This window comes from Stegodyphus dumicola, chromosome 6, assembly GCF_044657685.1.
Source record: "Stegodyphus dumicola isolate Sdum_Otavi_A_Nest chromosome 6, ASM4465768v1".
NCBI classification, from domain to species: domain Eukaryota; kingdom Metazoa; phylum Arthropoda; class Arachnida; order Araneae; family Eresidae; genus Stegodyphus; species Stegodyphus dumicola.
The window spans coordinates 101,457,060-101,475,737 of NC_140773.1; the positions used below are offsets into that span (position 1 = coordinate 101,457,060).

Consider the following 18,678-nt stretch of genomic DNA (forward strand, 5'->3'; position numbering starts at 1 on the left):
GAGAGAAAATTCAATTTCTTAGATTTTAGAAGCATGTTTATATAAAATAGAAAATAATGAAAAAAGCGTTCTCTTTAAACTTAAAAATAAAGTAAATGGAATATGCTTTTGACCAAAGAATAGGTAAAGGTAAGATACATACTGAATTTAGTTTCAATTAACTTTACTGTATATTAAGCAAAGAAAATAATTCTATACACACTAAAATTTGATCTGGATGTCCGGCAGAATTAAAAATAAAACGAATTGCGATATTTAAAGCAAAATTTTAATTTTTACAAAAGGTGAAGCAATAATGTGTTTTATAAAATATTGATTATCCTTCTTTTTTGCCAATATATCTAAAAATATTAATTAATCATTATTAATTATAAATTATCTGATTTGAAACTCCTACTAATGTTGAATGACCTAATGGAGATTTATTTAATTTAATTAATAGTTCCTTTTTAGTTTAAAGTAATTTTAATTTTAGTCTCATTTTTACCAGCGCTTTCTTGCCAGAATGTTAATAAGCTAGCGCGCGTAAATTTAAATGAGGTAAAAAGAAGTGGTATTTTAGGGAAGGTTTGGGAAGGTGATTTTGGAGCATTTAATGCTTGCTTGGAGACCACGTTGCTATCGTGAATTGCTGCCGATTAGATTTCTATGGCGTTGAGTGCTTCTAGGCATTGGATTAGTTTATGCCGACTTCTATGAGTCTTCCAGGGAGTTGAATTATTTTGTGAGCTGTTAGGCCAAACTTATTACACTTTAAGTTCCTGGTTACCTTTTCTGAGTTAAGCTAAAACTGTTGCCTTTGTGTAGGCCTAAGTGAGGCTATCTGTGAAATTATATTGAGTGAATAGAATTTTTTACATCTTTCTTCTGGTTTTCTGTCGTACTTAAGACTTGAAGATAATTCTCTTATAGTCTTTTAGGTCTCGTAGTTCATGCTACCTAAGAATACGAGTAACCAAATGCAGTGTTATTAGGTTTATATTCATTTATCATGAGTTATCGCATAATATCTGTGATGATCACACTTAATCAAATACCACAAAGTACATGAGTGCTATTTGCCTAAGGGATGAAACGCTTTTCTGAAGGATTTTCCAAGAAAAACTGATGCGATATGAGGAGAGATAATCATAAAACAAATGAATGCATAAAAACTAAATTTTACTTTTTTATATTACTTGCTGATTGCAGATGAAATATAGGTAGGGTCAAAAACTACATGTTCCTTATTATAGGCTGCAAAACAAATGAATGTATAAACTGCTAATACTCCAAAGGCCTTTCAATTTGTAGAGATAACTTGGAGTTAACTGAAATTACCTCTCAAAATTATAAGTTAGTAAATATTCTTAAAGTGCAAACTTCAGTCAGGTTCATACAGAAACGCAGGGAAAAGTAATCGCGAAGAGTTTTGTTTTAAGGGCAGAAGGTAAATTCTTCAGTCTGATAGTAAACGTAAGTTTTAGTTGAAGTTTAAGCTACAGTTATACGTCTCTTTACTTTAATTCCTAAAATCTTCTTAGCATCAGCTCGTTTATATCATCTAAGTCAGTCTTCAGGGCTGAGCTCAATCAGAAGCAGAGTTCAAAGACTCCAAGTAGTCTTTTCGAATTTTATAGAAAAGAACAGTAATAGCCCTAAAGTATTCGTTTCGATAATCTTATAAATGTCTATGAAGAAAGAATAGTTGTCAGATTCCAGTTGTGACAAAATATTTATAACAGCAGTAATAAATCAAGTCTGTTTTTATCTGTCATTCAAATGAAAATGGCTGTAAAATATCAATCAGTTTTACTTTATGATTAAAATTAAATATGTAAGGACCAAATTTTTATACCAAACCTATTTTTCGTTTGAATTTTAAATTTCTTTAAGTTTAATGAAAACGGAATTTCACAATCAAGCACATAAATGTCCCACCCTTCGACCCCGAATTGAACAGCTTTGTAAAAAAGATTTTTGCTTTTATCTCTGTTTTAGAGAATGCTTCACAATGGTTGCCATAAAAGTAAGAATATTGTCAAACTCTCTGAATTATATTTCTGCACATAGTGTTTGTAAAAACACATCTGTGTCCAAATGCATTATAATATACTTCTGGGAACTACATTACAATGCATTTGGTTTACTGATACCTCAACTAGTTCTTTAAATATTGATTCATAATTTTAATTTTCGTTTTATAAGTAGAGTTAGGTATTAGCACCTTGACGATATATTATTTATACACTTAAAATATTTAAATTATATATGTATTACAATTATATAAAATTTGTACCCTTTTTTGTAAATATGTAGTCATACTACGAGCTGAAGGTTACCTTTGTGCATAAATTTGTTTAATTAACTGTTACTTAAATTTCTTAAGTGGAATCATTCAAATGGAGGTGTATTGAAAATACATTTATTGACACAAGGACACAAATTTCTTTATGATGTTCTGTCACAGACAACATCAGTATATGACACATAATAATATCATCACTTAAGACATATTTACAGAGACAGAATAACAACTTACACTTTTTCAGAAGAGCAGTACATAAGAAAGATCTTCGTTTCGATGGGTATCTTGCTATTTCTTACTACAACTTTGTAGAAAAGGAACGGTTTTTATTCGCTTTTTTAATATGTTATCCTTTATTTTTATTTCATTTATTTTTTACCGATTTATATAAATATAAGTAAATATGCTTTATTAAATTATAAATTTTGTAAGTCAAGATATTTACTGAACTTACTTTATTACGCTAAAATAACAAAAGCGCGACCTCGTTATCCAAACATTAAACACGAGGCAGAAAAGCTTCATTTTCAGTTTTTTGCAGCTTATGAGATAATTAAATGTTGTTTAATTCTTATTTAGTTGTCTCCTATTTGAAACTATTCCTAGCGTATGTTATTTTATGTTACAGTATTTAATAGTTCCACCACTTCCTCATAATAAAGTCATCACTATCATCCTCTTGTACTGGACCAAAATCGAAAGTTCTTCTATTCTTTCTCTTTTTATCTCTCATGTAATGAACTACAGGATCTGTGCCATACACATCGCTTTCAGTATCTTCCTCGCTATAATTTCTCTCTTCCCTCTCTCTCATGGGGCGTTTTGGCCTCTTGTTAGACGTTCTAGCTTTTTTAGATGACTCTATTCTACGTCTGGACTGAGAAGGTAGTCTTCTGTAGTCTTCGAAATCGAAAGCATCCTCAATGGGAGGACCACGATTTCTTTTTCTTACCTTAACGTCCTCCGTTTTTTCAGATTCCTCCGAATCATTAGGATCTTGTGTTTTGGCTCCAATGTAATCATTGATTTGCAAGACCATGAATTTGTCGCCTGGGTTCCAAGTGAGGAAATTCGATCTTTGATTCGAATTAGTATTCGAATCGCTGTTGTCTTCTTGTTGATATTCGTTATCTGTGAATGGATCATAAGTTCTAGGAGCTAGTCTTTGTTCACCTGGTTCTTCTTCTTCACTGTTGTCTTCCGTATTATAAGGCTGAGTCGGCATGCTTGCCTGGACGTTAATTGGCAAAGATATTATGAGGGGTCTTGGTATATCATCATTAGCTTTTATAACAGGTGGCAAGGATAAAACTGTCCAGAAATATAAAAATGAGAAAACCTGTTGAACAAAGAAAATAAATTTATAAGTTTGTTTCAATAAATGGTTTCTGTAATGATTAATAAATGGTTTCTGTAATGATGCATACTAGTTTAAAGATTTTATGAGCATACTAATAACAGAAATTTTACATATGAGAGTTAAAGATGACAACATATGACGATTAAATAATAACAATGAAAGAATATGAAATTTCTTAAATATTTGTGCTAAGATTAAAGAAAAATTTTAAAAGTGATCATAATTGTAAAAGTACTTGCTTCTAGCTGTACAAAAGCTAATTAAAATTTCATTAGCTACTACAATTATTTGTGGTAGGTTTATGTTATGAAACATAAAAATCACCTGATGTGCAAGTATATGCGCACAGAATCTAAAGGAAGCCAAATATAAAAAAATCATAAAGTGAAACATATTCGAACATCCACCCGCATCTTAATTAAACATAAAACTGTAACGTTTAAAATAGACAATGCTGTATGTCAATCATGTGTGAAAGATACCGTTTAGCTGAAGGCTAGAAGAGGCACCTAAATGTAGTCTAGGAGGATAAAACAATTTTGTACATTTCAAAGTCTGATCTCAAAAGAACTTTATTTATCGCGAAAATGTTAATCACGTTGTTGATCAACGTCATCCGAAAGTAAGTATAGTATCCCTAAACCGGCGTAAAGAAACCATTCTCAGTCGCTACATAGTTTGTTTGAGATTTCTTAGATCATTGATGCTGGAATAAGTCGATCTACCTTGCTTAACAAATTCTTCACAAGCATGGTTTTTATGTGAGAAGTGGAATGTACTGCGCCGTATTTAATGCAACTTCTCTATTAGGAAGGTGTAATACCAGCAATGAGACCAATATGACCTTGCCTAAACGCTGTTCTCGGTAAGTCCAGGTTCACTTTAAATGGCGATTTGAGTCGTTATTCCTGTGAGAGCTTTGAACTTTCCATCGCATATGACCATTGCATAAACAGGAGTATTTTCAGGGAAATGATTATTTGCTTGGGAAGGTATCATCAGAAAACTGTCAAATTATATATCCTCGAGAAAGCAGAATGACGTAATTTCCTGATCTTAAAAGTCTGTGTATAACTTAGAAATCACAATGGCATTTTCGAATTATTCGACTTGTAAACAAGGTAATTTCTTTATCAATGTTTATATTCTCGATCATCACTATTTTTTCCGTATCACATTTTTACATCTATCACTTGTCAAAATGAAACGATGTTGCCACCAAATGTAATCGCCATGTATTATTTTTAAAGGTGTGACATAGCAAATGTAAAAAAATATGTGGCAGCACAAAGAAAATGATGTTATCAACAAATCTGACGCCATCTGTCACTTTTAAAGAATTATGGTTAGTACGAAAATACTTGACAATAATTAAGACTCAATCTGGAATTTAAAAGATATGCTGTTTTTAAATATTTATGATTATGCTATTGTATTATTTTATTTAGCATAAGTATGAAAAAATTTAAAATATGTAATAATAAAAAAATATGATGTGTACGCCACATGATTTCCTTGTACGGAATATTAAATTATACTCAATTTTCCTGCATTTTATTTAAACTTGTTGAATTGAATTAAATCTGCTTCGTCAATAGCGCATAAATCACAATAGAATAAATGCACTCTTTAAAATTCACTATATTTATTTACCATAGCGATACTTTGGTGTTAGGTTCACTTAACAGCGTTACATCTCATTCATTTTATAGGCCCACCAGCGGCCGAGCGGTAAAGTCGTTGAACACTGGTAGTTCGGTCCGAGGTTCGAATCCCGCGAACGGGCTGGCTGCATGGGCGTTTTCGTGGTTTTCCCCATGTGTAACGTGTATACGAGCTAGTTTCCCTTAGAAAGTCCTCCACGAAGGCATCCCTCCCCTTAGACAGATAGCCCTCGAAGCTTTGCCATAATCCCACACACACACACACACACACATTCATTTTATAACTCAGAATGAACAAAAATTATATTATCTGAAGAATTATCTAATCGTTGGAACGTATTCTATTCAAAGACTACAATAAATCTAAAAAGATGCATAGAAGAAATTAAACAAAAAAACAATAAACAGTTTTTCACAGACGATTCAGCGCTGCTTACCTAATGCGCATGCGCCACTCATAAACATTCTTCTGTCTCCGAAACAGACTGGCGACAGTAATTTCTGTTAATATGAAACAGTTATTTCCTCAAATTTCATTAGAGATATATTTCTCATTCAATTAATTCAGTTCTCACTTAGCGGCAAGGAAAAAATAAAAAGAAATAAAAATCTGAATTGTTTCAGATTTTAAATTACTGCCAAAGAGGCGTTTTTTTAACATTTTGTGTGTTACCTTTGTTAGTCCAAAGAGGCTTTGTCCCTGAAGGACTATTGTTTCCGTTTTGCGATTTTGCGTTGAAAACTTTAAAAAGCTGTATATCTTTTCAAATCGTTGACACCAAATGCTATCGCCCTGTATTATATTTGAAGAAATTAAATAATGAAGAATCTGCATAAATGTACGTATGTTTCTCGATTTGTGGAAAACATAGAGCCACCCAATTTTGAATGACGTAACCCTACTGCGAATATGGGCATCTGAAAGCCCAAATTTAAAATTTGGACTTTGTTTAATTATCTATTTCATATTTTTCAAAACTTTAACGAATTTTTTTATTAACAAACTCAACGATTTAAAAGCGAGCAATGGCAGCTACGATTTAAAAGCGAGCAATGGAGCTACGCGGGAAAAAATCCTTTTTATCTTTAGCCCACGGAACTGTGTATCGGAAATTCTAAAGATATACTCATTTTAAATTATTTTCCGACATTGCTGTTGAACTAAATTTTATGGCTTAAGTGCAAAGAACATGATATTTAATAAATAAAGGTACACACAAAAAGTTAAAAAACGCCCCTTTGGACGTAATTTAAAATCTGAAACTTTCAGATTTTTTTTCCTTTTTATCATGTTCTTCGCACTTAAACCATAAAATTCAGTTCAAGACTTTAGAATTTCGGATACATAGAGTCTCACGCGCTGGAGATAAAAATTATTTTTCTGTACAACGTTGTCATACAGTTAAAAATTTAAAAAAAAAAAAAAAAAAAAAAAAAAAAAAAAAAAAAAAAAGAGTTATCCAATTACAGTTTTTACGCAAAAACAAGCAATTCGGCCAGCGGGAAACAATACAGATTTTTCGGTGCACAAAACTGAAAGTCTGCTTTTGCTATTACTCAGCAAAAAGACACTGAAGGCGTAGGAACTGATTAAATTTGTTTTGGACGCTATGCTGAGTCAATAAATGGGATAATGCAATGACTTAAATGATAATTCCAGAATGGATTAAGCATATTTTAAATCGGAATAATAAAAGAAGACGTTACTTTGTTGTTGCGAAGCTTAAAATCTCGAGATTGGCAACAAATCCATTATTAAGTTTTAAATGTAAACATATATGGCTGCTATGGTAGAAATATTTAGGCTTAGCCGCACTTAAACAACTTTTAAATTGTTCATAATTGTACAGCTATAACATACATGTTAACTAAAGGCATAAAAACATTAACTGGAAGATAAGTACAACATACTTCAATCCTTTCTAAAGCAAAAAATGCACAATTTACAAATATATAAGAATAAAGAAACTGAGCTCGCTGAGCCGAGTAACAGATTGGATACATACGTATATACATATATTTCTTCTGGGGCGACCGATTGCAACCAAAAAGGGTGGTGCACATCTACATGTTATAGAAGTCCCACATACAAAATTTCAATGTTCTGAAGCTATTCGTTTTTGAATTATGCGAGATACACACATACGTACGTACGTTCACACGTAAGTACTAAATTTTACACATCCTTCTTCATTATCGGAAAACATACCATTTCGAAAGTATGTTGAGTTTTCATGAATATTGTGCAAAATGCTCTTAGACTCCATAACTGAAAGCTCTGATACAAAGTACGCTTTCTAGGATAAGAGAAGTCATATAAAAGTAGATTAGAAATATAAAATCTTGTAATTTTACAAACACAGAAATTAAGATTTTTCTCCCAAACAAAAATATATTCATTTCTAGCCCATTTCACGCCTGGCAAAAAAAAAAAAAAAAAAAAAAAGCTTGCTTGTTAACAAGCTAATATTTTTAATCCAATGAAATCGTAAAAAAATATTTACGCTCTAAATTCTTCTATTCTTTCTATAAAGTCTATTTAAAACTATTTTTAGAGGAACATGGTTTGTTTTAACTTTACAAGGGAAAAAAAACTTCTGCGTTTATTATTAGAATTTTAAACGCAATTCCTTTGCGTCCATCAGACCTATATTTAGATACGTAGAAACTCCATATGAATCTGTAAACAATTCTAAATTCCTTTAATTAAGTAATTTACTTACTACTCCAAGTTAAATTAGGTACTGAGTTGAAAGAACTTTTAAATCCTTTTTTTAAGGTCTTTTCGTTTGAAGGGGAAGAAATTTAGAGCTGTTTAATGCATAAAAATTAGGTACATTTTTTTCCCCTTCAGATTTGGTGATCAAAGTACTTCTACTTTAAATTCTTGCAATGATAAAAATAGAACTTTAATTAAAAATTTTAATTTAGATAAAAAAAGTTATAAAAGCAAGAAAAAAGATAGAGCAAGTTTGCCGTTATTTTTTCATTCTGTCACCATATGGATAGATATGTCAATATCTAAGTAATCATTATCATCTGTATAAGAATAAATGAAATCAACCACGTGATCAGAGGTAAACATTTATTGGAAATCAGTAGTATGTCCTAGATTCTCACAATGAATCAATACATTTCAGCTGCATTCTGTTTACTATTTTTTTTTCTTTTCTTTTTTTTAAACTAAAACAAGAATCCATATTAAACAATGATGTAGTAAATTCAGAATTTTTTTTTTGGTATTTGCTTTCTTAATGAAAGGTTAGACATCATGATTTGGTTTGGTTTATTTGATTACGGCAAAGCACATCAGGGTTATTTGCCTAATGGAAGGAATAGCTTCGCGGAGGACTTTCTAAGGGAAACTGGCTCGTATACACTCTAGACATCATTATTAAACTCATTTGTGATAGAGATTCTAATCTGAACTTGTACACATTAGTTTAAATTATTAGTTTGGAACATTTAAGGTTTTGGACTGGTGCAGTTTGAGAGACCAGAGCTCATAATTCCTCAGTTACGGCAGAGTCGAAACACTTGGCTTAGTCTTAATTTGACACATTATCTCTCAAGCTGTTTTTTACTTCCTTGTACGAAGTAAAAAAGAAATATTGTAATCGTGAAAAGTTTCAGGCATCATTTTTCAACGAAAATATCATTTTGACTGCTATCGAATGCAATTTCACGATGTTTTTGTGTGACATCTGTACGTAAGGACAGAGTAAATGTCTCTTTTCGCACCAAAAAAACTATAAAACTGATTTAAAATGAATTCTGAAGAGAATTTTTTGTGCGTTGAATTCTGAAGAGAATTTTTCGGGGAGTACGTACCTCGTATTTTGGTTGAAATCGGCCGCACCAAACGTATATAAATATATGTATATATATATCCACTCTGTTACGCGGCTCAGTGATCTCAGTTTCTTTACTCTTATATGTTTGTAAATTGTGCATTTTTTGCTTTAAAAACGATTGAATTATGTTGTTCTTATCTTCTGGTTAAGGTTTTTATGCCTTTAATAAATCTGCATGCAATATTTATGGAGTTATCAACAATTTAAAAGTTTATTAAGTGCAGCTAAGCCCAATTATTTTTGCGATGGCGGATATGTTTGTTTACATTTTAAACTTGGCAAAAAAATCGGATTTGTTGCCAATCTAGAGAAACTAAGCTTCGCAACAACAAAGATAACGCCTACTTTTATTATTACGAATTAAGTCATATTTAATCCATTCTGGAATTTATTCGAGGAAATAAGTGTTAAGATTTATTTCGTAATTTTGAATATAGATGTTTTGAGTTTTTATGTATTTTTGCCTTGTCGGGAAGTGAGAACTGAATTAATTGAATGAGAAATACTCTCGAAAACTGTCTCTTTTTTGTTTTGTTTGCTTAATTTCTTTTACACATTGTTTTAGATTTATTATAGTATTTGAGAAGAACATGTGGCAACGATTAGATAATTCTTCAAATGATATAAATTTATATGCATCCTGAGTTATAATATGAAAGACATGTAAGGCTGTTAATTAAACCTAGCGCCAGAGTGTCGCTATGATAAACAAATATAGTGAATTTTAAAGAGTGCATTTATTCTATTGTGGTTTATTCGCTATCGATGAAGTAGATTTAACTGAATCCAATAAATTTTAAATGAAATGCAAGAAAAAATGCATATAATTTTGTATTCCGTACAAGGAAGTCATGTGGTGCACTTATCACATTATTTTTTTAGAAATAGGATTAGTAACAGTCACTGGCATGTTATTAGTATAAACTTAAAATTCTTGTGCAAACATTATTTGAACTTTCAAAAATTGTTGAGATAGCATAAGTGAGAGCAAATCGATGTTTTTGATATCCTTTTTAATTTAATCCTGCAAATAACAGAGGAAATAATTAATTTTTGTTGAATTAGCAGAAATAGGGAAAAGCGAAAACTTTTCAAAACACGTAGGGTAAAGCTGCTTTGACCTAAAGTGACAACTAAACCCCATAAAATTTCTTAGGGAAAGAGACATCCGTATCTCTATAATTTTTTATATTTCCTTCTATGTATCTCCGGATGCTGGAAGGAGGGAGGAAATATCTTATGTACTCCCACTTTTAAAGAGCGACTGGGAATTAGGGGATTCATTCGCAAAATTCTGGTGCTGAGGAATAATCCCCCAGCACAGTTTAGTTTGGGCGCCAATTGTAGAATCATTAGGTTATTTTTGAAGCAAGAGAAGGAAAAATATGCAGTGCCTTCGCAGGAACTCAGACCTGGACCTCTTCAATACGCATCGAGTGTGCTACCATTACACCACGAAGGCATGCTGGAAGGAGGGATAAAATGCCTCGAGGAATCACTAGGTTATTTTGAAGCAGGAGATGCGAAAAATGTGCAATGCCCTCGGCGGGACTCGGACCTTGAACTCTCGAATACGCGTGGAGTGTGCAACCATTACACCACGAAGACATGCTGGAAGGTACTATAATACTAAGGTAGTTTACTAAGCTTCTACTGGATTGAACAGTACTTCCCCGTCTTGAAAGAACTCCCAAAAGAATATTGCGTTGAAGGGAAATCAGGTGGGTTCTGCAGCAGGAAAACATCATACGGAGGCTATATAACCCCAGAAAGAGATATCAGAAAAAAGAAGAGTTAGCTGATGTACCTCCCTTCGGTGGCGGTGGCGGTAGACAGAAGAAAACCAAAGTTCTGGAAGTGGAAAGCCTGGATCAGGAAATGGCGAATCAAGAGTTAGCGCTGGTAGAAGGGAGCAAGGTACTCTGATACGTTCAGGCAGGTCACGTGGAAGGTCACCCTCCCGAAAACTGACCCTAGTCGATGCTGCTTGAGTTCAATCATGATAAGAAATAAAGTTCGTTAATTTCATCAAATTTAGTGGAGAAAAGAACTTAATTCTCCTCATCAGAAAACTTCATTAGGAACATTGCGGTTTTAAATCCTGCAGAAAGTTTTTCTGAAGGGGATCTTGCTTTACGTATTTTTCCAGGTCTTCAATAATGTTTCCTAGGAAACTTCGTATCTTCTTGTCTCGTAACCAAGACATAGCCTCTTCTGCTTCTCTTGGTATTATTGAAGGTTTTCTTTTCACTTTCTCACTGTACAGTGGCCTGGGAGTTTTCTTAACTTCATCAGTTTCTGCGTTTGCGAGCTGTGGAAAGTCTTCAGTCTTCTTTTGGAATTCTGCTGGTTTCTGCTCAATTTTTTCTTATACACCGCACATCCTGTGTAATTGCTTACGTTATTTTCTTTACGGAAAATGCAAGTAGGTTTTTTTATCTTTGCCCATCTGGCACATATTACTTCGATGGGATAGTCCGCATTTACAGCAGTGTTATTGATTTGTGCACAGGTGCTGGGAGTGCCACTTTATCGGTCTCTTTCTGGGGTTATCTTTTTCAGTTACGATGTTGACACTAAACATATTAAGAAGATTGTGAATAGCATATCCATTTTCACCTTTCTTCAGCTCGAGTAGCCAAATTGGTAATTTTTCAGAATTATTCTTGCGGGATCTGCAGAACTGTTTCACATTTAGTATGGGATATTTTCGTCTCTGTAAATCTTTAAATATTGCTTCCCTTGTAAGTTTGTCGGGGAGGTTCTTCAAGATAATTCTTAAGGGTTTTGCATGGCTCATTAGGTAGGGATGGTGGGGTATGATTTTCGACGTCATAAGTTGCAATACGGTTTTGTAGTCTTCTATGGATTTTACGTTCACGAAGATTGATTTTGTCTTAATTTGAGCTTCAAATTATTCTTTGCTCGAATTTCAGAGCTCTTCAAGTTGTAACCATTCTACATTTTGTTGCTTCAATACTTCATCTGGAGGGGGTACTTCATCTGAGTTTATTTCGGCTTTATCATCAGTTTTAGCGTTAACAAGTCTTTTAAAGCGGTTGCTTTGCAGGATTTCCATGGGATCTTGATTTTGCGAGACTCTCGCGGTTTTCTTTGGAGAAATCCAGGGTTCTTCAGTTGCTGGTTTCTGCGTTTCATCAATACTACTTTTCGTCGTTTCTTGTTTCTTGTCGTTTCCATGTTGGAGTTCTTCCGAATTGAGGAGATTTCCTCAGTCTTTCCATTAATGCTTCAGTTCCTTGTTCTTTAATGAATTTCATCATTGCTGTTACTTTTCTGGCTCTACAAAAGGTATTTCTTCATTAGTAGGAGTCAAAGGAGGTATCTGCTTTACTTTCTTCTTTGGGTTTTTCTTGATAAAATCCTCTTTTTTTCATTTTTTAGGTTGTGATGTTGTAGCTCGAAAAGAGCATTCTGAGTTCTGGTTCGAAGTCAGGTCATCTTCGTCAGTAAAGTCGTCCGGTGTCCTAAAAAAGGACATCTTTTCGTACCCGAAGGTACCTGAAACAGCAAGCTATTAAAATCGTAGTAAAATTCAAAAACACTGAACTGACCGCCTACTTGGTTAGCTACCTAACAGAATGCCACGTTACTAGTCGAAACTCTTTTAATTTGACTGCATTCTGTCTGAGGGACTGCGCCATTAAGACTGTCATCCTGATATTAGATTTGAGGCAATTTGCGCGTTATTCGATCCATCAGCCTCTGGCTGTCTTAGACTTACGTATCTTAGCTTTAGTTTAAATTCATTACTTTTTACCTTAGTTACGCCATAAATGCTGCCTGGTTTGTAAGCACAAGAAGTGGCTTTTGTTGAATTACCTTAATTTAATTAAAGGGTTTTTTAGAGCCTTCGTACGTCTCTGTTTGCTTACTGGACATAGCGATAAGTCACTTACGTTCAGATTCAGTCTCAAGCTTAGTTTGTGCTTCCAAAAAATATAAGACACAACAAGCTTATCCTTTAAACATGGTTAAAAATTTCCATTTAAATCGGTAGTTATCAATAATTTGAGTTTTGCTTAATATAAAACTACTATTTAAGAAATAGGTTGTAAAATCTGAAACGCAAGCTATATTTGGTATGTTTCAATTTATTGTTCCTCACATAAATGCTTTATAACAAACTAGTTTTATTTACCTTAGTTAGAAATTGGATCTAGTCTTCAGAAAGGATTAATGACTGTTTCCCGCAACATTCCCTTTTTTCTCGTTGTTTTTTTTTTAATGAAAATAACGAATTGAATTAGTGTAATGGTTATTAGATTATTTCCCGTTACAACAGTAGAAAACTTAAAAGGCTTTTGCTATAGATACTTGACACGTAGATAAATATCTTTCCATCATGTGGGTTATATAACGGCCGCTTTTACCTAGAAATTTATGATGATGATTCTCTTTATTTTAATCAAAAATTTGTATTGGCAAAGAAAGGAACAAAATGAAAAATAACAGAAGCCTTTATAAAAATATAGCAATATAACGAGTAAATTAAAGTTTACTTAATAAGGTTCGAATAAGGAAAATTTCATTATTATTTTGAATAAAGAATTACTGAATTCAGAAGTTGATATAATTAGTGGGTTTTCTTTCTTTGAATGAAGAGTGATCTTAAATTTATATAACGACAAGATAATACCAAACTGAAGAGTTAATTCCTCAACAAGGATAATAGTGGAATTATACAATGTACTGAATTTTTTTAAATTTAAGCAAAGTACGAAAATATAAAGAATGAAAGAAGTTCACATTGTGATAACTATGAAATAAAAGTAAGTGTTTAAAGTACATAGATTAGCATAAAAAAATACGTCGTTGACAACTACTGAGTGTTTTTAGTAATATTATCAGTTTACTAGCTCTGCATTATTTTGGGGGTTCACCAGCGGGCGAGCGGTAAAATTGCTGACTATTGATACGTCGGTCCAGGGCTTGAATCCCGGCGAACAGGCTAGTTGCGTGGGCGTTTTCGTGGTTTTCCACATGCTTAACACGTATACGAGCCAGTTTCTCTTAGAACATTCTCCACGAAGGCATCCCTCCCCTTAGGCTGACAGCCCTCGTGGTGCTTTGCCAAAATTAACTAAATAAAAATCAACTGCTTTTTTTTTCCCACAAATTCATTAAATTCACGAAGTACTGTCTCGCATATAAGTATTAAGCATTGGAAATAATTTTCTAAATTTTAAATTTCTCTTTTCAGATTCATAGTCTTTGTAGTCTTCTAAATTAAGATACAGATATAACATAAGATTCATCACAAAGCAATTCATAATTCAAACCAATGAAAATCAAATATCATGTTTGCTAGTTAAGCTATGTGGCTAGGAAGCGGTATAGTGGATTTCTCACTTCATGGTAAATCATTCGTCCTACATTTTTATATTCATGTAGATATCTGACATGTTTGCAAGACATTCGCGTATTTTACACTCCTAAAAAATAAGCAACAAAAGCAAAACACGGAATAAAGCAAAAACCATTTAATGGGCGTGCGTGAAACTGATCCAAGATTTTGGCGTGGTATTACTAGACCATATAGCCAACAATAAAGCAAAGGCATACACATGTATTACGACCATCGCATCAAGTAATACTAAATGGTTTAGAAGAATGTTTAACGTAAACATCACGCTAATAACGCAAATGATACCCTCTAGCAGACATGCATGCTTGACAATGGCAAGGCAAGCTGGCAATAGTGCAGTTGATCGCTTTTGTGGCAGTAGCACTCATTCCTATAGTAATGTATGTCGGAGTTCATGGAGGGTGACTGGCGGCACATTGAGACCTGCTATCCGTCGTCCCAACATAACTCACACATGCTGTATGGGATTCAGGTCCAGTGATTTAGGAAGCCACAGCAAATGTGTTAATAGTTTTACTCTCCAGGTAACTTTAAATCACTCGAGCTCTATGCGGGCCGGCGTTGTCGTCCATAAATATCACATCGGTATGCATTTCAGCGAAATAAGGTTTCACAACAAGGTGTAGAATTTTGGTCGCTATGTCAGACGGCTGTGACGGAACCGCCAGGAATTACATAGAGGTCAGTGCGGCCGTTCGTTGCTATTCGATCCCATACAAACAAACTTCATCCTCTGTAATGCTCTCTTTTGAGAGTGTCTGGCACCCGATAGCATTTCCCTGGCTCTCGTCATATCATTGCCCTTCGGGAAACTTTCTGGATGTTAAGTTGAGACTCAGCTGTAAAGGGAACGCAGGACTACTCCTCTGGTGTTCCAACTGCGATGTCCATGTGCTTAATTCACCTGTGCTCTGGCATGCGATGGGGGACAAAGCAACACAAACATCAGGGCCGACAGGCGTACAGTACGTTTTTGTTTGCCCTTCGGTTATTTGTAGATGATTATCGTATAATGAGTTCTTATTTATCTCAATAAACATTCATTCTTTGCTGTTCATCTGGCCTAGTTTACTAATGAAGATCTGCATGCAACCATAGTATGCAACAATACCGAGAAAATTTTATAGTTAAATAATGACTGCTCATAAAATGAACTCTCATGTGATATAAACATTACTCTACTGCTTGAAATGATAATCTTTTCCATCCATCTGAATAAGCTTTATTTAATTAATTGCTATATCTGTCTTACAACTGCTAGGTTCAAAGGGGAATTAGAATTACCATGAAAAATATAATTATAATCATTAGGTTTACTTTTAACCATCTAAATTGAAAGTAACCACACGTTTATCATTATTAAGAGTAACGCTTTTCCTTTTACTATAGTTGTCGAATTAATTTATCAGTAGAGGAAAGTGATATTTGTATGATAAAGATTGCTTCTGAGCAATAGTACCTTTCAGTCGCTTGTGATTTTCCTGCGAAGTTGAATTACAGCAGGTATTTATTATTAAACGCGTTACATTTTTGATTTCATATTATAAAATATGTTCCTATAAGACTGAAATTCGTACTTTGTATATGATGTTTTAGACATATATATTACAAATATATATGTCTAAAACATCTGCCATTTGTATATGAATAAAGTATTTCAAAAAGCTTCCAAGACCAAATACCTCTCGAATGATTGCCTGTAGTTCCATATAAAGGTAAACAGATTATGGCAAAATCCATGAAGGCTATCTGCCTAAGTGTAGGGATGACACTATGACAAATTTTCTAAGGAAACTTGGCTGGTACTTACGTTACATATAGGGATAACCACTAAAATCAACCATGCAGTCATTCTGGTCGAAACGTAACTCCCAGTCTTCAGATTTCTTTTAATTACGGTTTATTATTACTGAAACTATTTACGGTTATTTTAGTGAGAATTTATTGTATTTGATACTATGCTTCTTTCAAGAATAAATAAAATAAATCAAAAATAGCAGCTTCCAGTTAACGCCTTCCTTTCGTCATGTAAATGTTTTTTATTCGATTAGCTATATTAAAGAAGAGTTATTTTAGAGCAAATAACTAACAAAATTTGATTGAATAAAAATTATACTGAAATAGTAACGCTATTATAAAAGCTGAAATCGGAAAAGGAAGCTATCTATTTCTATATGCTTAAAAAAAATTGATTGTCACTCACCTGATATATCTTTACATTCCGCATTATCCAATTCATTACCATCTCACTACTGTTCCAATGTACAGTATGCCTTTTCCTCGATGTCGGGGCATTGAATGAAAGCTCTTCTCCAGTATTCGTTTACCTTTTATAACACTGGCATATTTTTAGCATGGTCGCTCTACTGAAATAATGTTTTTCGGCACGATATTCAGTCAGCCATGTAGAATAAAAGAGACGACAGAATGTTCAAAGCCATCCAAAATAAGATTATTCCAGCATTGCGTGTAAAGCAGCAGCTTTCTTCACCTCGCAAGCTAAGAAAGGAAAATTGGTAACGCCGGACTCTCATCTTATCAATATTTTTATATCTTTAATGTTATTAGTCTTCCGTGATCTACAAGACCGGATATCTTTTAGATATGAAGTGTCGAAAATAAAGCGCTAAGCATATTCACATAATACAGGATAAATCTGAAAATAAATTTATTTCAAAGAAATGGTTCTTATCAAATCTTTCTATCTTTATGAGGTAAAATATGGCGCGGTTGCAAACGCATGCTATAATTTGGGATAGCATAATGTTTTAAAAAATCATCCAGGGATGAAAATTTAAAATCGTTTTAACAGTTAAATATGACTTATATTTTACGTAACTTCCAAGAGAATGACCAGGTGCTATTCTTGGTTAGGAAGGTTTTTATGCGCAATTACAGATCAAATAGCTTATATGACGAAGAAGCTTTTCGTCGGAAGCAAATGCATTAAGGATACGAAATTCATTGCGTCCGAGGAAGGGCAGACAAAGAGTACGTAATTTTCCCTTGGTGAGGGATAATCGTTATTATTAAACATTACGTTAATACCAAATGTTTAATTTTAACAATTCCTGACATCTAAAGGAGAGTCTTTACATCTATTTCAGAAATTGTAACTCTTTTCAGATTTTAAAGACCTTGATTACTATATACACGCATAAGAATCATATGCTTTTCAAGATAAAAGCATTGCATTTCCAAGTAAAGGAGAGTAAGTGAAAGGGTGGAAAAGAACTTAAAATGTAGTTATCTTTTTCTTTCGTTTCTTCTTTTTTAAAAAAATAAAACTTCTATAGGAATTGAGTTCTTCATTGATCTGTAAGTTTCTGCCGATAACATTGTTCACTTTTTAAACTTCGTGTTCTTGCAAAAGAAGTTGATTTATGAATCAGCCAAGAAGGGGTCTCATGAATGCCCAATGTCAATTTTAAATATTTTTTTTGATATATGACATATTTATCCATTGTAACAATGAAATGTTTAATTACAAATAAATCGTCGCTGAATGAAAATTTATTCTAAGTAATTTTATATTCATAACTATCGAAGTACTGCAAATTTTTATTTAAGACAAAAAAAAAAAAAAACTGAGAACAATGGATTTTTTCACTTTTCAGCAACGTTTATTGATAGCTACTGAGCATAAAAACCTATGTTTAATTACTGCACCTTAAATTATATATATATATATAGAGAGAGAGAGAGAGAGAGAGAGAGAGTGAGTATCTATCATATATTATAATTTTAGTGTACTAATTGTGTGTCAATAATAAAATTATAATGAACAAAAGTATTATTAGATACAATGAAAAATGGGAATATATAAAATATTTTGAGTTCGTAAATTCTTTCATGACTTTCAAGTACAGCTACTTGGCTATCGTTCGGAAGATCTTCTGAAACTCTTTCATACAGTATTTCAGTGGTAATTACAAAAATACGTTATAGAAGAGAGATATGTGTCGGTAAATCAAAGTTTGAAACTCTTATTTTGTGATTCTGAACTTTGATTACTAAGCAAAAATACAAACTGGGTAATTTATACCTAATGTCACAAATACTTTTTGATTCAGTTATTTTGTTTTCCAGTAATAAAGCAACTATTTCTGTAGCTTGTGCAAGAG

At 33.0% G+C, this 18,678-nt stretch overlaps 1 protein-coding gene across 1 annotated transcript; it reads right to left on the reverse strand.

Annotated features, from left to right (window-relative positions):
* Nucleotides 1-2,394: 2,394 nt before the first annotated feature.
* LOC118185627 (uncharacterized) lies at nt 2,395-17,037 on the reverse strand. The gene is made up of 2 exons (XM_035355837.2): nt 16,758-17,037; nt 2,395-3,626 (listed from the first exon to the last, which is right to left on the reverse strand). Exons 1-2 carry the CDS (start codon nt 16,797-16,799, stop codon nt 2,919-2,921), a joined length of 750 nt encoding a protein of 249 aa, XP_035211728.1. The 5' UTR covers nt 16,800-17,037; the 3' UTR covers nt 2,395-2,918.
* Between the last annotated feature and the right edge of the window lie 1,641 nt (nt 17,038-18,678).

Coding starts and splice junctions, on each gene's coding strand:
- LOC118185627 (XM_035355837.2), bottom strand. CDS start 16,799: ATGGTAATGAATTGGATAATGCGGAATGTAAAGATATATCAG. Junction 3,627..16,757: donor GGAATGTAAAGATATATCAG/GTGAGTGACAAT, acceptor TTTGTTCAACAG/GTTTTCTCATTTTTATATTT.